We start from the raw sequence: 19426 nt of genomic DNA, 5'->3' as shown, positions 1-19426 counted from the left end.
TAGCAGAAAAGTTGTATTAACTCAATTAATACAACTGTCATGGTCCAGACCCCCATCAATTGGGGAAGCTTCTCCGTCCTCCAGGTGAGGTTCTCGGGCAGGTGAGTCCTGGCAAATGGGTCTCATCCTGATTCAGTGGAGAAGAAGTCCAGCTGCCAGGATCGAAGTGCCCGATACACCCCCCCCAACCCAATGTTTCACGAGCTGAACAGGACAGGTCTGCGCGGGACCAATGAGGACCGTGAAGAAAGAGCCGGTCGAGGTTGCGATATTGTAATGCAGTTGGAATTTATTAACAACAACAAAAAAGACATTTGCAGTAAAGCTCAGGAGGTGGAATAAATGAGGGCAAAGTGCAGAGTCCTGCTGTGCAGGCAGATGATGGAAGAAGCTGATGTGACGTCATTTCTCCTCGGCTGTTTTGAGTCTCCCTTTGGAAGGAGAGAAACACAATCCGGGTCGGTCTGAGAGCCTGAACTCCCTGCTCGTTTGTCTCCTTTTCTCTCTTCAAATATTTGTGAACAGACTCTGGTGACGGAGAACTCTTGTGTCTCGTCTGAGTCTTTCCTTCCACCAGAAGTGGAGAAGGAGGCAGCTCCGCACTTCCGCCATTTTCCTCTTTGGAGCCTTCCTGCCCTTCAACCGCCCCCCCCCGCCTTGTTTCTGCCTTTCCCTCTCTCCCTCCCCCCCCCGCCCGCCCCCCGTTCGTGCAGAGGGGAAGAGGAGGAACCTAGAGGTACGAAAAAGAAGAATGAGCTCCTCCCCTTGACGTGCTTCGAACAGGAACCGGAAGCCGGACCGCTGGGTCCGCCTCTTCCCCTTCGGCCCAAGAAAGGCGCCTGGAGGAGAGAAGCGGGGTTTTTGGGGCGCCTCCCGGATCGGGACCTGGACGGAGGTGGGCGCTGGAAGGGAGGGAGATGGAGGGGTTGAGAATTGCATGGGGGCGGGATGAGATGGCCGGCTCCCCGCCAGTCTCGGGGGAGGGGGGAGTCTGCTTCTCCTGGCTTTGCCGATGGTGCCCGGTTGTGTTTTGTCTTGCTCGACTTTAGTGCAATGCAGTTTTTTTTCCTCTGGGTCTCCTCCGGAGGGAGGAGGAGGGTGATTCAAAGGGGGGGGGGAGAGCAGATCTCTGTTCCTGGATTAAGGGGCAGAGAGGAGGAGACCAGATCCTGCGCTGAGGATCGACTTTAGGAGGGGGGGGATGACTTCCACCCCCTTTCTTGGCGGCTTCCTTGTTGTGCTGTTTGTGAACACAGACCGTCTTTTTCCGAAAGGAAGGCAGGACAGAGAAGGGGGTGGGTTTTCCTCCCTGGGATGGTTCCTAGCAGAGGCCGAAAAGGAGATCTCCCCAGGAAGGGTCTCATGGGGGACGTTGTTCTTCTTCCTGCAGGGCCAGTTGTGGTCTTTGGAAAAGGCACAATTCAGGGCCATCGGCTGTGCAAAAGACCTGCCCCTCGCTCCTTCTGCCTAGAGATTCCCCCTCCTGCCTCCAATTCGTGGCTCTCCATGGGGTGGAGCAAAGGGGCTTTGGAAAGAGGCTGAAGGAGCTCCCGTCATTTCCACATGGAAGGCAGGAGGAAAGAAGGACAGGAAGGCAGCCCGGCCTCTCCTTATCAGGCGTTCCATCTCCTGGCAGGTCTTTTGCGGAGTGAATGGCTCTGAAGGGTCCATTCCAGACCAAGTGATCGTATAAAGGCTTTCTTTTACACCAATACCAAGACCCCCCCCCACCCTCGGTTGCCGCCTTTCCCAGCACCTGTGAAGTTTTGAGTTAGCTCAAGGGGAAGACTGAAGCCTAAGCAAGGTTGCGGGTTGGAAGACAGCAGTCAAGAAAAGTCCGGAGACCTGAACCCTGCCCATCTTGGGTTGGCAACCCCACGACATGGGGCCCTTGGCACGGAGACTGAGGGGCACCTTTGCACCACGTGCGTTGGGATCCTTGTAGTAAGAAAAATAAGGGGTGGTCCCATGAGAACAGAGGGCCTGGTCCAACCCTAAGTCTGGTACATCACACTGGCTGTGGTGTTTTCTAGATGATGATTTTGTTTACCATTCTTAGTATAGTATTGGATTGATTCTTTTTAAGATTTCTAGACTTCCTGTTTTTAACATTTAAATCTTGTGTTTTAAGAATTTACATAAGCTGCCTTGGGTCCATTTAAAGGAGAAAGGTGGGGTAAAATATTTTAAATAAATAGTGGGAAAAATACACTGTTTTTTGCTGCTGCTTTCATCACAGGTCCTGTTGCTCTCTGGTTCCCTGCTGTTGCCCCCACCTCACTGGGACGGGGGGAGCTTTTATCTCAGAGCCCAGCATGAGATGCTCCTTCCTTCCTGTTTATTGAATTTGTTTAAATTTTTTAGTGTAGTATTTGATTCTTTTAAAGGTTTGTAGACTTACTGTTTTTCACTTTTAAATGTTGCATTTTCATGATGTACGTACTCCGCTTTGGGTCCTTATTAATGAGAAAGGTGGGGTAAAAATATTTTAAATTAATAGTGGGAGACTGTGAGAGGGTTCACTTTGTAAAACTAGCAGTTCCCTCTTTTCTCTTTGAGTGACGACAAAAGACAATAGTTCTTTAACCAAACCATTCTTATTGGGAGACGGAGAGTAGCGCATTTCAAATTCTGTGGGTCTATTTAACAGGTCTTTTTGACAGTGGTAAACCATTCCACCTGGTGTCAGAGTCTTTTGTCATAATAGTTTCCCTTAACGCGGTGCCATTCCAAATCTCTCCAGGTCAGTTGGTTTCCACACAAGGGTGCTCCGAATTGCACAGAGGGTCCCTCAGCATGGGGTCTTCCCCAGTCCCCCTCACGCTGGGTCACTCCACCTTCTTCCAAGGACCCTTCCCCCTTGGAGAAACGTACATTGTCCCACTTGGACTTCTATCCCTGTTGGAACTGGCCCTAGAGTAGACCTCCTTCCTTCCTTCCTTCCTTCCTTCCTTCCTTCCTTCCTTCCTTCCTTCCTTCCTTCCTTCCTTCCTTCCTTCCTTCCTTCCTTCCTTCCTTCCTTCCTTCCCATATGTTGATTTTGTTTACTATTCTTAGTGTAGTATTTAATTCTTTTAAAATTTTGTAGACTTACTGTTTTTCACTTTTAAATGTTCCCTTTTCATGTTGTGCATACTCTGCTTTGGGTCCTTTATAATGAGAAAGGCAAGGCAAAAATATTCTAAATAAACAATGAGAGACATGCCATCTTGTACGCTGATGCTTTAATTGCATGTGTCCGCGGGAAGATATGCCTGCCTGCTTTTGTGTTCCTCTTGTTCTGCTGCCTGAAGAAGGGAGAGAGAGATGGGGATGTAGCCCCATTCAGTAGAAACATGAGGAAGGCACATCCAGGAAGGAAACATTTTTGATTTGCTTTATCCATGAAGCCTCCCGGCTGATCTTTTTCCTTTTCTTCTAGGAAGGGGTGAGACTGAGCTGATTTCTCTTTGCTTTTTTTGGGGGGACCAGAAACGAAGAACCAAATCCCAGATCCTTCCACCATTTGCAAGGTAAGCGAGATTTCAAGAGGTGCCCTTAAGTAGCCTTGCCACACACTCACTCTCCTCTCAGTTTCCCTGGCCCAGCAAGGATTTGAATCCAGGTCTCTTGGTTTCCAGTCTGGTACTCCATCCACTACACCACAGTTCCTCTCTGAAGATGTGCAAAGTGGTGGCGTCTGGTTTTCTTTGCATTTTATTTAAGTGTCGGGTTTTTTTGTTTATGTTAAACATGTGAATCCTGCTCACCCCAAACCCCATGGTCAGCAAGGGCAGATCCTGTTGATTAAAGGCTAACTTTGGTCAACCTGATTTGCGATGTGCGGATTCTCCTTCAAGGCTCCCTTCTTGTTCCCCCTTAACAGACAATCCAGACTGGGGTTTTTTTTTTTGCTTTACACCATCCACCTTTGCTTCGGATTCCTATGATAATTGATTAACAGGTAATGTCATTTCTGTTCCCACCTTCTCCTTCAATGGGGGGATAAAAGGGACAATAGACTAAGGCTGAACCAAAAGAAGAAGGGGGTCCTCCGACTGGGTGTCCCTGATGTCTGTGGTTTGGGTGGTTCCCAACGCATGCTGGCATTGGTCCCAATGCTGGCAGTGGATAACTAGATGGCGCCCGTGGTCCAATTCACCTATTTCCCTCTTAGACGGCTTGTGCTGCTGGGCCCCTGCCTGGATGCCCTCTTACTCCCCGGATTGGTCCATGCACAGAGAGTCTCAAGAATAGACTACAGTAATTCTCTTTATGTGGGACTTCCCTTGAGGCTGACATGCGCCATCCTCCAGTCCTCTGGCACTGTGACCATTTTGTTATGAACCAAGCTTGCTATCCAATATTTTAGCTCCAGCAAGAGGTCAGACAAGACGCCATGAGCTGAACCAAAGTACAATTTTTTAGTATACATTGAAAAATCATCTGGGACTTTTCTTAAAGGCAGAGAAGACCCCGAAAATACAGTGTACAGGAACATTATATCATAACAAAGAATCTTAAAGTTCTACAAACTCATTGGCTAAAATCTAATTAATATTTGGATCCTACACCTAATTGGATACAAACATGTGGAAAACAAACAAATGGGTTCCCTTATAGATGTTTGGGATGTGCTCACCTCCCCGTGATGACCTTCTTTTAGAACACGCCACTCTGTCTGGAAGAAAGTGTATACCAACTTCCCTACCTTATTAATATGTTTAGGTTACGAAGCAGGTCCCAGATTTATGGACTTCAGCCTCCAGCTCTATGCTGGGTTTTATGTTTTGACTATTTTGAAGTGCTCCAACACCGGAGGCATTCAAGGAAAACTTAGATCATCACCTGGCAGATCTGCTTTGACTGTATTCCTGCGCTGAGTAGGGGTTTGGACTTGATGGCCTTCTAAGCCCCTTCCAACTGGACTTTTCCATGAGTCTCTGATTCTATCTGTGTTTGGCGTCTGGGTGGCATTCTTAAATGGGCCATCTGCTAGTTGAAAGGTGAGGGGGGTGGAAGTTGTGAAATATAGGCATTTTACTTAATACAAAGCTCAAGAGAGAAGTAATGTTGGAAAAAATAGAATATGTAGAATAAGATTTTGTACCCCAAAACTAGGAATAAAACTAATTTCGGCCATATCCAGGTAACACTCCCTCGTTTTTAAATTCTGACAGTAGAAACAATGTTAAATTTAAATCTGCTCATTTTTGTTTACCCATCTGCTCATTTTTGTTTACCCTTTCCTGGGTAATAAAAAGCAACGCACAGAGGCAAAAGTCTAGATACAATGGCCCCTCGACTTACAGACGGCTCGACTTACAGACTTTTCGAGTTACAGACTTCTCTGGCCGCAAAATTTAGATTCGACTTGCAGCCAGAGAATCGACTTACAGACCAGAAAAAAAAACAAAATGGAACAAAAATAGAATAAAAACTGCCAGTTATGGGATTAATCGGTTTTCAATGCATTGTAGGTCAATGGAGATTCGACCTACAGACTTTTCGACTTGCAGCCACCGTTCCAATACGGATTAATTCCGTAAGTAGAGGGTCCACTGTATAGCAAATGCAAATAATCCCAAAATAGTGAGAACCACAATTCCAATTACAATGTATAGTAAGGTGAAGAAATCCGGCATCCATGAAGTTATCCAAGACCGATCCCATGAACCTGAATTCAGCTCTTCATAAGTTCTATCCCTATCATCACGATTCCTGCCAATCAAGTCTGTTAACAGACAAACAGACAAACCTTTATTGGCATGAAAGAGCATAAAACATAAGCGAACTGGTTCATTAAGTGCCCCAAGCATACAAAATCCAGAAGGTAGGAAAGCAGAAGCCCGATCCCCCAAAAACATTTTATTGAAAGCAAGACTTTGCTTTCTCACAATTGAATTGAAGAAATCCGCTATTATATATTCACGAAGGCTTTCACGGCTGGGATCTAATGGTTGTTCTGGGTTTTTCGGGCTCTTTGGCCGTGTTCTGAAGGTGGTTCTTCCTGATGTTTCGCCAGTCTCTGTGGCCAGCATCTTCCACAGATGCCGGAAGATGCCGGCCACAGAGACTGGCGAAACGTCAGGAAGAACAACCTTCAGAACACGGCCAAAGAGCCCGAAAAACCCAGAACAACCATTAAATCTGTTATTCTTTCCAGAATGCTTGGCACTTCCACAGAAAAAAATAAAACAGGCTTTGTCCACATTAGATTTCCCCTCCAATATTGACAGGATCGGTGCCACGAATTTGGAGCAATCCCGCTGGTGGAGTGGACAGCACAGAAACACGTGGGCAAGAGTTTCCAGTGCACCCTGCGCGCATGAGCAGTGTCTTTCGAGGTACAGGATTCCTTTGAACCTACCATATAGCAAGGCTGCAGGCATGACATTGCATCTGGCTAGGGAGAAGGAGCTGCATTTTTGTGGACACTTAAGCAGGGAAAGGAAAGCAGCTGGTTCAAAGGGGATGTGGGAAGACAGTGGTGAAGAGGTCTTATTGGCTGCATTCCATAGTTCCTGGAATTCTATGTCCAAAATTCTTCTTTTGATCATTGGGAGGGCTTGCCCTTGATTTAGTGAGCCCAAGGAGGCGCTATCTAAGCCAATCCATTCCAGTTTTTTAAAAAGGGCAGTCGACCCAAAGGGAGGTTTAGAGTCCAGAAATAGTTGATATAATAAACTATCTGGGTCAGAGTTTTAGAAAAGTTTTAGCCAAAATTGAAATGATTTCAGCCAAGCCATCGTTTCCAAAGAGGAAAATCTGGTCTCTAGACAAAGCACCGAGTAGGGAACACAGTTTGGTAGCCCCAGCTATTTACATAAGAATTGAGATTGTATCAGTTTATTTGTGATATCCATGGCATTTAACCAGATTGGGATGCCATATGATAGTTGTGCGATAATTTTGGATTTAAAAACCTGTAAAGCGATAACAACTGTCAGGATTATAATAGAAATGAAGTATCGCCTAACCAGTGAACCTAGTTACATTTATAACCCATTTGCTATATAGAGACCAGAAATGTTTGTAATGGAACAGGATGCCTAGATATTTATACTCTTTCACCTGTTCTATTTTGTGCCCATTCAGATTCCATTGAAATGGCTTCCACAACTTTGAGAAAGCCAAAGTTTTGAATTTGTTATAATTTAGTTGCATTTTGTTTTTGTCCAGGTACAGTGGGGTCTCTACTTAAGAACGTCCCTACTTAAGAACAATCCACCTTAAGAACAGCTCCATTTGCTAAATTTTGCTTGTACTTGAGAACAGAAATCCAAGATAAGAACAGGGAAAAAAACCTTTCCTGCTCTTTTTTTAACCTTAGGTCATCTTAGGTTAAAAAAATTCTCCCCCTAGTGGTAGAGTATGTATTAACCAGCTTTGCATTAGTTCCTATGGGAACTAATGCTTCAATGTACGAACGCACCTCTACATAACAAAAAAACAGCCAGAACGGATTAATTGGTTTTCAGTCCATTCCTATGGGAAATTTTGCTTCAACTTAAGAACGTTTCAACTTAAGAACACCATTCCAAAACGGATTAAGTTCTTAAGTAGAGGTTCCACTGTAGTTTCTATGGACGGAAAAGAGCAGATACGGATTAAATGGTTTTCAATGCATTCCTATGGGAAATGCAGATTCAACATAAGAACTTTTCAACTTGAGAACCACCTTCCAATACGGATTAAGTTCTTAAGTAGAGACCCCACTGTATTCCACAGTTCTGTTAATTAAGCGTTTCAAACCTGGTCGGGCACGAGAGATGATAACAGCATTGTCGGCATAAAGCAATAACGGGACACGATGCGTCCCCAGTTTTGGTGGATGACCACAAAGGGGGCTGGATCATTCGTAAATAGGTTGATTAAGGAGGGAGCAAGAATGCAGCCTTGCTTCCACTCCCTTGTTGGTTAGAAACTGATTAAATAACTCACATTTCCAAGCGGCATGAACCTGGCATGTTGTCCCAGAGTATAAAATTCTTATGAGGGAAAGGAGTCTTTTTATCTATGCCCATATTTTCATGTTTTTTGCAGAGAAACTCTCTGTCTACTGACTTGAAGCTCCCTTTAAATCAAGGAAAGCCACATAAAATTTAGAATTTTCATGCTTAACTGTTTTGTTAATAAGATGCGAAAGTATGAAGCAGTTATCTACTGTGGCCTTACCTTTCCTGAAACCAGCTTGCTCAGGGCCAAGCAATGCCTGATTATTGATCCTGGAATTAAGTTTAATTAGTAGCTGTTTTGCATAGAGTTTCCTAATTACAGTGGTGCCTCACATAGCGAGGTTAATTGGTTCCAAAAAAAACATCGCTATGGGAAAACATCGTTAAGTGAAACGCGTTTTCCCATAGAGATGCATTGAAAACCGGATAATCTGTTCCAATAGGAATGGATTATCCGGTTTTCTCCCCCACTATCGGGCGCAGCCCTTTGGGAGAAGCCTCGGGGGAGGGGGGAAAGACGGCATCGGCTCCTGCCGTCTCCCCCACCACCTGGCTTCTCCCAAAGGGCTGCCCTGACTGTGCTTGCAGCAGTGGAGGAGGTGCCCGGTGGAGGAGAAGGCAGGAGCCGATCTGTCATTTCTCCTCCACCGGGCACCTCTTCCGCTGCTGCAAGCAACTTCGGTATAGTCCTTTGGGAGGAGCCGGGCTGTGGAGAAGAAAGGCAGAAGCCGATCTGATCTCCCCTCCCAACCATCGGGAGCAGCGGGAGAAGCTGCCCGGTGTGTGGGGGGGAGATCGGAAGTCCGGCCATGGCTGGGGTAACCGCAGCGGCTCGGATCCAAGCTGTGAGAGGAGGGTGGGAGGGTGGGGTGATCCGGATGCCTTTCAGGCATCCCGGGCTTGGATCCCACCCGCCGCCGGTTACCCATGGCTTGGGTAACCGGCGGCGGGTGGGATCCAAGCCCGGGATGCCTGAAAGGCATCCGGATCCCACCACCCTCCCCCCGTGGCTTGGATCCAAGCCGCGGGGGGAGGGTGGGAGGCATGGCTGGACTCTTTGGCAGCCACCGCGGCTTGGATCCGAGCCGCGGTGGCTGCCGAGGAGTCTGGCCATGCCTCCCACCCTTCTCAAGCCGCAGGAGATGGGGGGTGGGAGGCATGGCCGGACTCTTCGGCAGCCGCCGCGGCTCGGATCCGAGCCATGGTGGCTGCCGAGGAGTCCGGCCATGCCTCCCACCCTTCTCAAGCCGCAGGAGATGGGGGGTGGGAGGGATGGCCGGACTCTTCGGCAGCTGCCGCGGCTCAGATCCGAGCCGCGGTGGCTGCTGAGGAGTCCGGCCATGCCTCCCACCCTTCTCAAGCCACAGGAGGTGGGGGGGTGGGAGGCATGGCCGGACTCTTCGGCAGCTGCCACGGCTCGAATCCGAGCCGCGGTGGCTGCCGAAGAGTCCAGCCATCGCTCCCACCCTCCTCAGGCCGCGGGGGGAGGGTGGTGAGATCCGGATCCTTTCAGGCATCCAGATCCCCCCACCCTCTCCCCGTGGCTTAGATCCGACCGGCGGCAGGCTACCCCATGCATGGTCGGACTCCTGAGAGTCTGACCATGGCCGGGGAAGCTGGCCGCAGGGAAGGGGAATCCCAGTGGTGGCCTCGGAAGGACCCTTTGGAAGGGTCCTTCCGAGGCCACCGCAGGCATTTTCCCCCAGCTGAGCGGCGGGAGCACTCCTTCGGAGGCTCCCGCCGCTCAGCTGGGGGAAAATGGTGCATATGGGGAAAACATCGCAAAGCGATTTTTCCCCATAGGCAACATCGGTATGCAATCGCAAAAGCGATGGCAAAAATGCTATGCGAATTCATCGTTAAATGGGGCACTCGTTATACGAGGCACCACTGTACTGAGAATTATTGGAGTTGAGGGTTCCTTTTTTTAACCAATAGGGGCAAGAATTGCATTGGTCCAGAATTTTGGCAAGATCCCAGAATTAGCTATAGCTGTGAAAAGGGAAGCCCACCAGTCCAGTTTGCATTTCAGTAAGTCCGGTGGGACGGCATCGGGGCCGGCTGCTTTTCCAGCTTGTAACTGAGTGATTAGATCTTTGGTCTCTTCTATGGTTAGTGGTGGCCAAACAGGAAGATCAGAGAGAACAAAAGAGTATAGAGCAATGGTTCTTAACTTTTGTTACTCGGATGTTTTTGAACTGCAACTCCCAGAAACCCCAGCCAGCACAGTTGGTGGTGAAGGCTTCTGGGAGTTGCAGTCCAAAACTCCTGAGTAACCCAAGGTTAAGAACCAGTGGTATAGAGGGTCTAACAGTAAATCTTTGTCAAAAAGACGGTCTCAAAAATATTGGACCCATCTTGGTGGAGATATTATGGCCGGGTCTTGTACTTCCAGCCTGGAGGAGCTGGCCACAATAGCCCAAAATAGTTTATTGTTTTTCTGGGCACTGCCTGCTGGAGCTTGCAGTATTGCTCCAAAATAAATTTTTCTATACAATTCCTTCATTGAGTTTTTAGAGAGATATATTTCTGCCGATCTTGGGCAGAGTCAGTCTTCCTATATTCAATATATGAATGGGGAATTTGTACTTTCAGATCCCTATAATCAGGATCAAACTCAAGTTCTTTGTTTTTAAGGATTGCTGCACTTTTGGGCTGAAGGGGTTCGTCATAATTCACAGTGGAGATGTTCCATTAATTCATCAAATTCTTTAATTTTATTAAAATGGCTCGATGGATTTTGTGATGGAAATCTGAAGGTCCTAACACTTCTCCCTTAATAGCAGATTTTAGAACCTGCTAACACATCATGATCCCATACTAGTCCTTTTGAGGCATCTTGGTAAATACAACATGTCTGATTTATATATGCACACAGACCGCCATGATGCAGGAGCATCCTATCAGTGGCTAACTTTTGTTGCAAATGTTGTAATATTCAATATGTAACGTGTCTTTCTATTTAATGGATAACCTTGGAAGGAACCTCATGTGTTCCCTGTAGTTAATCAGCCTCATAAATGTAGTTTGTTTCACCCTCACATCCACACCCTCCTTCGGACGGTGCAAAGCTACGTGCAAGGTAGAACCTTTTGAGTTTGCCTACTTATTGGCGTTACCTGGAATGCTGTTGCATATTTTGCTCAATTGTATATGGTATGTAATATGTTTTTAGATGTTATGTTTATTTACTAGGGATCCCCGTGTACCTTTTCCCTAAGAGGCTTAGATAAAGTATATATTTAAAACAACTTATCTCGGTGTCTCGCAAGCTCCTTTATATATTTTTCACAACAGCAAAAACCATATTCTTCAGGGAAACTACTTCAGCCTTTAATTTTGCTTGTATCTCCATAGTGACATTCTCCAATGTCACTATGGAGATTCTCTATGGCTTTTCAAGTGTTATATACAAATTCTGCCAAGTGTTATATACAAATTCTGCCAAGCTGTACTACAGCTTTCTGTAGTACACTCCCATTTTTTCAGACTGCAGGTAGACATCGTGCTGGGAGGATAATAGCAGTTTATGTCCAAATGAAGGAGCTGTAGATGAAAACATTTCCCCAGCAGTGTGTCATTATTTCAAAGACCACTCTGAACAGAGGTCACAATGAGGGCATTTCTGTTTACAAGCCCAGGGAAGCCCATTCACCCCCTCCTTCCTGTCAGCTATGTCTCTTAAAGATCTTTAGGGGAGTGTCTGCTTCCAGGACACTCCCATCCTCCTCCTTCTGTATATTCTATGTACCCACCTTCCTCCTCCATCCTCCACCCCCATGTTGTTATGCAGAGCATCTATGTTATGTAGAGCAGTAGATAAGTGCAGCATCTAGTATGAGTCCTCCCTCCGCAAGCAGTGAAGTGTGTCTCAGCTCAGAAGGGCAGTATTTTCAAAAGGCTTTAACCTACTGATGCCTCAATTAATGTAATTTTATTGGTATCTATTTTTATTTTTGAAATTTACCAGTAGGTGCAGCATTTTCCACCCTCAGCTTATACTCGAGTATAAGCCCGTCCCACTTGCCACCATGACTGTGGCAAGATTGTTTATTATTTTTTGCATGATGTGACATCCTAGAAGATACATTGATTTCATAAACTGATATACTATAATATATCACATTTATAATTTGAAATATTTAATTTTGCTGGGATCAAATACCTTCTCAATTTCATACATTTTTCCTTTTATTCTCACAGAGGTGGTTTATCAAATTCATCCCCCCGCCCTTTCCATACACATTGGTTAAGGTTTCTAAGTCTGGAGCCAGAGGTTGGGAGTTCACTTCCCATTTATCTCTGCAGTTCTAAGATTCTATTACCTCAGTATCTTTTTCCTTGACCAGGTCTGCTTTCTATCCTGTTTTCAGAAATTCCTGATGTTTCTCTTCCCTCACCTTTTTTGTCTGTCTTTCTTTCCTCCTCCTTGACTCAGTTAGAGCCTGAACACATCAGTCTTTATTTCTGCATATTTTGGAAGTGTTTGTTTCTTTTCTTTTTCTAATCTAGCATATGATGAACAGGAGAAGAGGAATTGCCCAGCAACATCTGGAATAACCTGGGCAGGAACTCAAAATCAAGCAAGAAAAGAGAGAATTGAAAATCGGAATGGACAGGCATGGACTTCCCATGAAAGGACTGATGAAGGGGAGAAACCACATAAATGCATGTCACCTCAGTAGACATCAAAGAACACACACAGCGGAGAACCTGTATCCATTTATGGAACTTGGAAAGAGCTTTAATCAGAACAAGAGCCTCCATATACACAAAAGAACTCAAAATGGGGAGAAACCTCATAAATGCATGGAATGTGGAAAGAGTTTCATTCACAATGGTAACCTTAGATCACATGAAAGAATTCACACTGGGGAGAAACCTTATAAATGCATAGAATGTGGAAAGAGCTTTAGATACAGTGGTGTCCTTAGGTTACATGAAAGAACTCACACTGGGGAGAAACCACATAAATGCATGGAATGTGGAAAGAGCTTTAGTCGCAGTGGTACCCTTAGATCACATGAAAGAACTCACACTGGGGAGAAACCACATAAATGCATGGAATGTGGAAAGAGCTTTAGTCACAGTGGTAACCTTAGATCACATGAAAGAACGCACACTGGAGAGAAACCACATAAATGCAAAGAATGTGGAAAGAGCTTTAGTCACAGTGGTGTCCTTAGGTTACATGAGAGAACTCACACTGGGGAGAAACCACATGAATGCATGGAATGTGGAAAGAGCTTTAGTCTGAGTAGTCACCTTAGGTCACATGAAAGAATTCACACTGGGGAGAAGCCACATAAATGCATGGAATGTGGAAAGAGCTTTCGTCTGAGTAGTCATCTTAGGTCACATGAAAGAACTCACACCGGGGAGAAACCACATACATGCATGGAATGTGGAAAGAGCTTTAGTCTGAGTAGTCACCTAAGGTTACATCAAAGAACTCACACTGGGGAGAAACCATATAAATGCATAGAATGTGGAAAGAGCTTTAGTCAGAGTGGTGTCCTTAATTTACATCAAAGAACTCACACTGGGGAGAAACCACATAAATGCATGGAATGTGGAAAGAGTTTTAGTCGCGGTGATGTCCTTCGGTTACATGGAAGAACTCACACTGGGGAGAAACCACATCAGTGTATGGAATGTGGAAAGAGCTTCAGTCGAAAAGATCACCTTAGTTTCCATGAAAGAACTCACACTGGGGAGAAACCGTATAAATGCATGGAATGTGGAAAGAGCTTTAGTCGGCGTGATGAGCTTAGGTCACATGAAAGAACTCACACTGGAGAGAAACCATATGAATGCATTGAATGTGGAAAGAGCTTTAGTCATAGTAGTCACCTTCGGTCACATGAAAGAACTCACACTGGGGAGAAGCCACATAAATGCATGGAATGTGGAAAGAGGTTCAGTCACAGTGGTGCCCTTAGGATACATGAAAGAACTCACACTGGAGAGAAACCGTATAAATGCGTGGAATGTGGAAAGAGCTTTAGTAACATTGGTGACCTTAGAAAACATGAAAGAACTCACAGTGGGGAGAAACCTTATAAATGCATGGAATGTGGAAAAAGCTTTAGTCACAGTGGTAACTTTGGGTCACATCAAAGAATTCACACTGGGGAGAAACCGTATAAATGCATAGACTGTGGAAAGAGCTTTAGTGACAGTGGTAACCTTAGAAAACATGAAAGAACACACATGGGAGAAACCACAGAAATGCATGGAATGTGGAAGGAGCTTTATTCAGAGGTCCTGACAAGTTAAGAAGGCATAAGGAGCTCATTCAGTTTTGTGCTGGTTTCCTTTGAAAAGAAGAAGCAACCAAATGCTGACATAATGCAAAACAGAGAGAAAAGAGAAAAAATGAAGTCCATTTTGAAGCGCCACTTGTAATGTATTTTCTATTGTTAATTAAAAGAGAGATACTACAAAATAGATGTGAAATGTTATAAAGATGTTCTAAGGCTAACTGATTAAATAAAAGGAAGTAGTGAAGAGAGAAAAGCTGTCATTTGTTTTATAAGGCTTTACTCTTAAATAGTAATTGAGTTTTAAAAAGAATACAAATGAATATATATTATGTGTTATTTATGAGGCTGAGAACCCCAAGCCTTGGGAAGATTTGGTTTTTCTAACTGATGCAGAACAAAGGGATATAAATATTGGGAGAGATCTCACACAAAGTGTTATTAGAAGGGAACAGAGATCTATAGATGTTTGGTTTCATGGAGTAGAACAGACAACGGAACTGATGCCGAGTGAAAGTCCTTGGCAGAGCGGCAAAATAACCATGAACGAGTGACAGCCAGCAATGGATTTTACACATGGCTGGGTGAGAAAAAAAGTTCTGTTTGTTAACAACACACTTAGAACCAAATAGTGTTTTTACTTTGTATATATTTATTTTTAAAGTTTAAATACTTTTGCATGTCTTTCATTGAAAATAATAAGGGTTTTTGCTTTTTATCATTGTATTCTTAGGAAAATTGAAATGTTCTCTGTGTTTGTATTTTAGATTCAAACATGCCTTAAATTTTCCCTATTATCTTAATTTCAATTCCTGCATCTTTTTATAAGTCTTTTTATAATTTATTTCTAATTCCTTCTTTCTGCAGAAGTCTGCAAATTTCTTAAGGGCTCTCTTTAGGCCAATTGGCGTTCTCGCTAGAAGCATGGCGTCATCCGCATAGAGAAGGATAGAAATATGTCTTTGGTGTAATTTTGGAGAATGAAGACTAGGAGAATTCACATGTTCTACTATGTCATTTATATATAAATTAAACAATGAGGGGGCCAGTAAGCAGCCCTGTCTGACTCCTCTATAGGTATTAATCGGTTCTGTTAAATTCCCTTTCCTATTGAGCCTGACCTTAAGATTGGTATTATTGTGTAGCACACGCAACAATAGAAGTAATCGTTTATCTATTGAGGTGGCTTCTAAACTGCCCCATAGTTGCTGTCTCGAGATTGAATCGAAAGCCATTTTCAAGTCGACGAATGCAGCATATAATGAGGTTGGACCTTTTGTCGCATATTTTTCTATAAGATGTTGAATAATAAGACATTGGTCCATGGTGGATCTACCCTCTCTAAAACCGGCTTGCTCTACAGCAATCCTATTTTCTTCGATCAATCAGGTCTCGAATTTGTCCTGCAGATGCCTAGCATATAGTTTACCGCATATATTTAAGAGACTAATAGGGGGTCGTTATATTCCAGCAGCCCAAAAACTTTTTCAAGCAAAGGTGGTCAGCCAGATGCTCTATGGCACCTTTAAGGGGCCTTCACCCAGTAGTTTTGACCCGATAGAGCGGGTTCAGTCAAAATTCCTTAGAGCAATACTTGAAGTCCCTAGATGCGTAACGAATGCACAAATCCGATTAGAGACCGGCTCACTAAAAATGGTAGCCAAAATTGTACTACCCTCCCTTCAGTACTGGCTTAAAATAAACTTTCAATCACAGGGATTAACACACCTACTCCTAGAAGACAACTTCCAATCGAGCTGGTTAAAAGCGGTCCTAAATAAATTGCAAGTAATGGGATTCTCTCCACGAACAATATTAAGTATGCAATGGGATGAAGCAAAATCAGCCCTTACACAGAGATTAACGGATATGGAGAGACAGGTAGATCTCAGTAGATGCCCCAATTTCAGAGCAATAGACACGCATATATATCGTCCACTCCCTATGGCCTATCTATCACAGCTGGAAACGTATATTTATTTATTTATTTATTTATTTATTTATTTATTTATTTATTTATTTATTTATTTATTTATTTATTTATTTAATATCCCGCCTATTTAGTCACGGTGGACTACTCTAGGCGGCCAACAACAGAGATAAAATACAATAACATAAAACAGCATAATTACAACAACAATTAAAAGTAGGGAAACAATAAAGGAGAGAAGAAAATCAAGAGTAATCTGGTGAGAAGGCCTGCCGAAACATCCAAATCTTTAATAGGTTCTTAAAGGTGCCCAGCGAGGGAACTCCACGAATACCAGGAGGTAAGTTATTCCAAAGGTGAGGAGCCACCGCCGAGAAGGCCCTATTTCTTGTTTTCTCTTTTCGGGCCTCCCTCGGCGTTAAGCTCCTCAGCCTCACCTCCTGGCTCACCCGTGTGACCCGGGTAGAACTTGGTGGGAGTAGGCGTTCCGCCAGGTATCGAGGTATAAGTTTAGGAAAGACTTTACTCTGGCTAGATGTGAGGCTTTCATTTCCGCAATGCTGGAAGGCAGATTTAAGAAAATCCCGAGGGAACAGAGATTCTGTCCTTGTGGCTCTGGTGAGATAGAATCTATCGAGCACATGATGCTCAGGTGTAACAGGCATAATAAGATCCGAGGAAAATATATTACACCACTCTTAAAAGATATGGCAGGCCAATCGCATTCAGACTACTGTAATCAATTGTTAACCGACCAAAATCGGACTACTACAGAACTGGTAGCAAAATTTTGGGCGGCATGCTATAGCAGACAGACTAGACAGCTAAATCCTTAGACCTTGGCCTTACATTGCTATATTTGCTGTTTTAGATATTTTACCTTTTGTATGACTTTGTAGTGCATGCCAGTCTTTGAAGTTTTGTATTCAATTTTGTATGGCTTGATGCCGTAACAATAAATTAAGTATCTTTTTATAAGTGCAATCATATCATTTTCACAAATTATAGTCTCTTCCTTGCATGGGAGGTCTTTAAATTTCTGTAGGATTCCTGTGAAGTCAGGTATCCTAATGATGTTCTGACCTGTAGATATCAAAGATATCATACAGGGCAAAGGCCATAGAAATATACGGAATGTAAGACAATATTTAATAAAAGCACTCATCTTCCTATTCATCCAATATCTCATACAAAGTGGCAACCTTTGAAATGGACAGAATGTGGGAACAGCTTCAGTCTGAGCAGAAACGTAAGGATACATAAAAAAATCCACATGGGAGTAATTTTAAAAGTGGTTTGTGGAAAGGTTTTGAGTGACAGTGGCGCACATATGAAATGTTGAATAGCTGAGGGATGGGGAAAATTCCCTCCATATCACCTGCCTGCCAGGGAAGTAAGATTTGAGAAGATCCCAAGGAAACAGTAGACAAACTCCATGCTTCCTTACATGGATAAGAGTTGAACGAATAAGTGACAGAAGTACCCGTTAGTTAGAGCAGAGAACAACATGGCTCAAAAATCAAAGTGCATGCAGTAAAAGGGAGAAAATGATGGAAAGGGGAGCAAAAGTGAAGTTTAAGGATTTCATACTGAATAAACTATCTTTCGAGGCTTCTCTTCCTTTCCGTTCCAAGATTCTACCAGTTTATCTCAAGATGTCCAGCTAGATCACCTGTAGGAAAACGTTACTCTTTCAGCCAATAACCCCAATCTCATTCTGGCCTGTTTCCTTTTGCATTTTACAGGTGAGAGATGGGTGTGATTCTTTTCCTCCCGGGTGACATACCATGGAACCCAACATCAGGTTACCATTTGTCACACACACACCCAGTTCCCCTGTTTCTCTACAAACCAGGTTCCCTTTCGGTCATGACATATAGTTTTCAACCCTTTTTGCTGCCACCAGAGGATCTGTTCCTCTCTATATCACATATGACTTATATACATATTCTCCAAGTTATATTTTAATACAGTTCTCCGTAGTTCTTTCTTCAATCTTCTGTTCTTCTGATAACACGTCTCATTGCTTTCTGTTATCCACTGGGTCATCAAGACTATGCGTCTGCAATCTTATTCTGAGTCTTTCTTTTGCTTGAGTTGTCAATTAAATGTCTTTCACCTGCTCGGTCTTTCTTGTTGTCCACCTGGCTCAGCACGGCTCCTGGTTCGACTCTGGACACACCAGCAATGAGGATGAAGTTACTCCAGAACTCTGGACCTCTCTCGACATGACCTCTCTGGACACAGCGACGTCTCTGGATACGATGATCTCTCTGGATACTATGCCGACCTCTCTTTAATGTAGTCTGCAGCTTTTCTAAGATCTTGTTACATCTGCTCGACCTCTGGATTTTCTTATCTTTTAGATTTTATTATTTTTAAAGGAGAGGTTATATATCTGGAATTTCTTTCCCAGCGACAACTATAGCCTGCCATCCTTATCATAGCTTTTACTCTAGCTTTTTTCATTTTTTCTGGGGCTAGAGTAAATTTGCTTAATACTCATTGAAATATAAAATATGGCACACCTCTTCCTTCTCAATATTTCAAGTAATATTTTTTTCCTATTCACTTCTTTCATTCGGTTTAGGACCATATTTTCTTTTCTATAGTTCAGCTTCATCACGTTAACTTGAACTACTCTCCTAACCTCTTTTACATCTCTGGATTTTTCTTTATTTACAAAGCTAAAGTTTACGCCTTTCTTCTTGCCCATAAATTCACCCAGTTTCTTTCTAGTTGGGAAAACACTATACTGGGTCACCTTCAGATTCAAAGGCAAATTTCCTTGAGATGCAATATTAACTCCTTGATTAATTTCGGACGTACACATAGTCTCCTCTAGTTCTACAGTGGTGCCTCACTTAACGAGCGCTTAGTTTAACGACGAATGCGCATAGTGATGAAGATTTTGTGATCGCAAAAGCGGTTGCATTGCGATGTTTTAAATAGTAAAAAATCGCTTTGCGATGATTGGTACGCTGTTTCGCTTACCAATTATCACATAGCAATGATTTCCCAACAGCTGATCGGCGGTTCCAAAATGGCCACTGGATTAAAAAAATGGCCACTCGCTGTGTTTTCCCCTGGATTCCTCGCTTATCGGGCAGCGAAAATGGCCGCCGTATGGAGGATTTTCATTTAAAGGTGAGTTTTTTGCCCATAGGAACGCATTAAACGGGTTTGCAGCTATTTTTGCTGCACGGATTATCGTTGCTATGCAGGGCACCACTGTATTTCTTTATTATGCAGTTTCTTATATAGGGATTTGCATTGCAGGATTTCAGAGGCTTGTG

General features: G+C 43.9%; 2 protein-coding genes across 4 annotated transcripts in view; both read left to right on the top strand.

The window, feature by feature from the left end:
* The window catches only part of LOC144583045 (uncharacterized), a 94898-nt gene that overhangs the window by 37984 nt on the left and 37488 nt on the right, over positions 1-19426 (top strand). The gene's annotated exons all lie outside the window — the stretch shown is intronic.
* Positions 764-14456, top strand: LOC140703776 (uncharacterized). 2 transcript variants are annotated; one of them, XM_078387768.1, is made up of 4 exons: positions 764-895; positions 3422-3512; positions 6219-6326; positions 12450-14456. In XM_078387768.1, exon 4 carries the CDS (start codon positions 12549-12551, stop codon positions 14214-14216), a length of 1668 nt encoding a protein of 555 aa, XP_078243894.1. In that variant the 5' UTR covers positions 764-895; positions 3422-3512; positions 6219-6326; positions 12450-12548; the 3' UTR covers positions 14217-14456. The 2 variants fall into 2 exon arrangements, with proteins under 2 accessions (XP_078243894.1, XP_078243895.1); XM_078387769.1 differs by lacking the exon at positions 6219-6326.

The sequence above is a fragment of the Pogona vitticeps genome, chromosome 2, assembly GCF_051106095.1.
Source record: "Pogona vitticeps strain Pit_001003342236 chromosome 2, PviZW2.1, whole genome shotgun sequence".
Lineage (NCBI taxonomy): Eukaryota > Metazoa > Chordata > Lepidosauria > Squamata > Agamidae > Pogona > Pogona vitticeps.
The sequence above is the reverse complement of the archived record's forward strand: the minus strand, read 5'-3'. Positions and strand labels throughout refer to the sequence as shown.

What these genes read in the sequence shown, in the direction of transcription:
- LOC140703776 (XM_078387769.1), top strand. Translation starts at nt 12,549, where the DNA reads ATGGACAGGCATGGACTTCCCATGAAAGGACTGATGAAGGGGAGAAAC.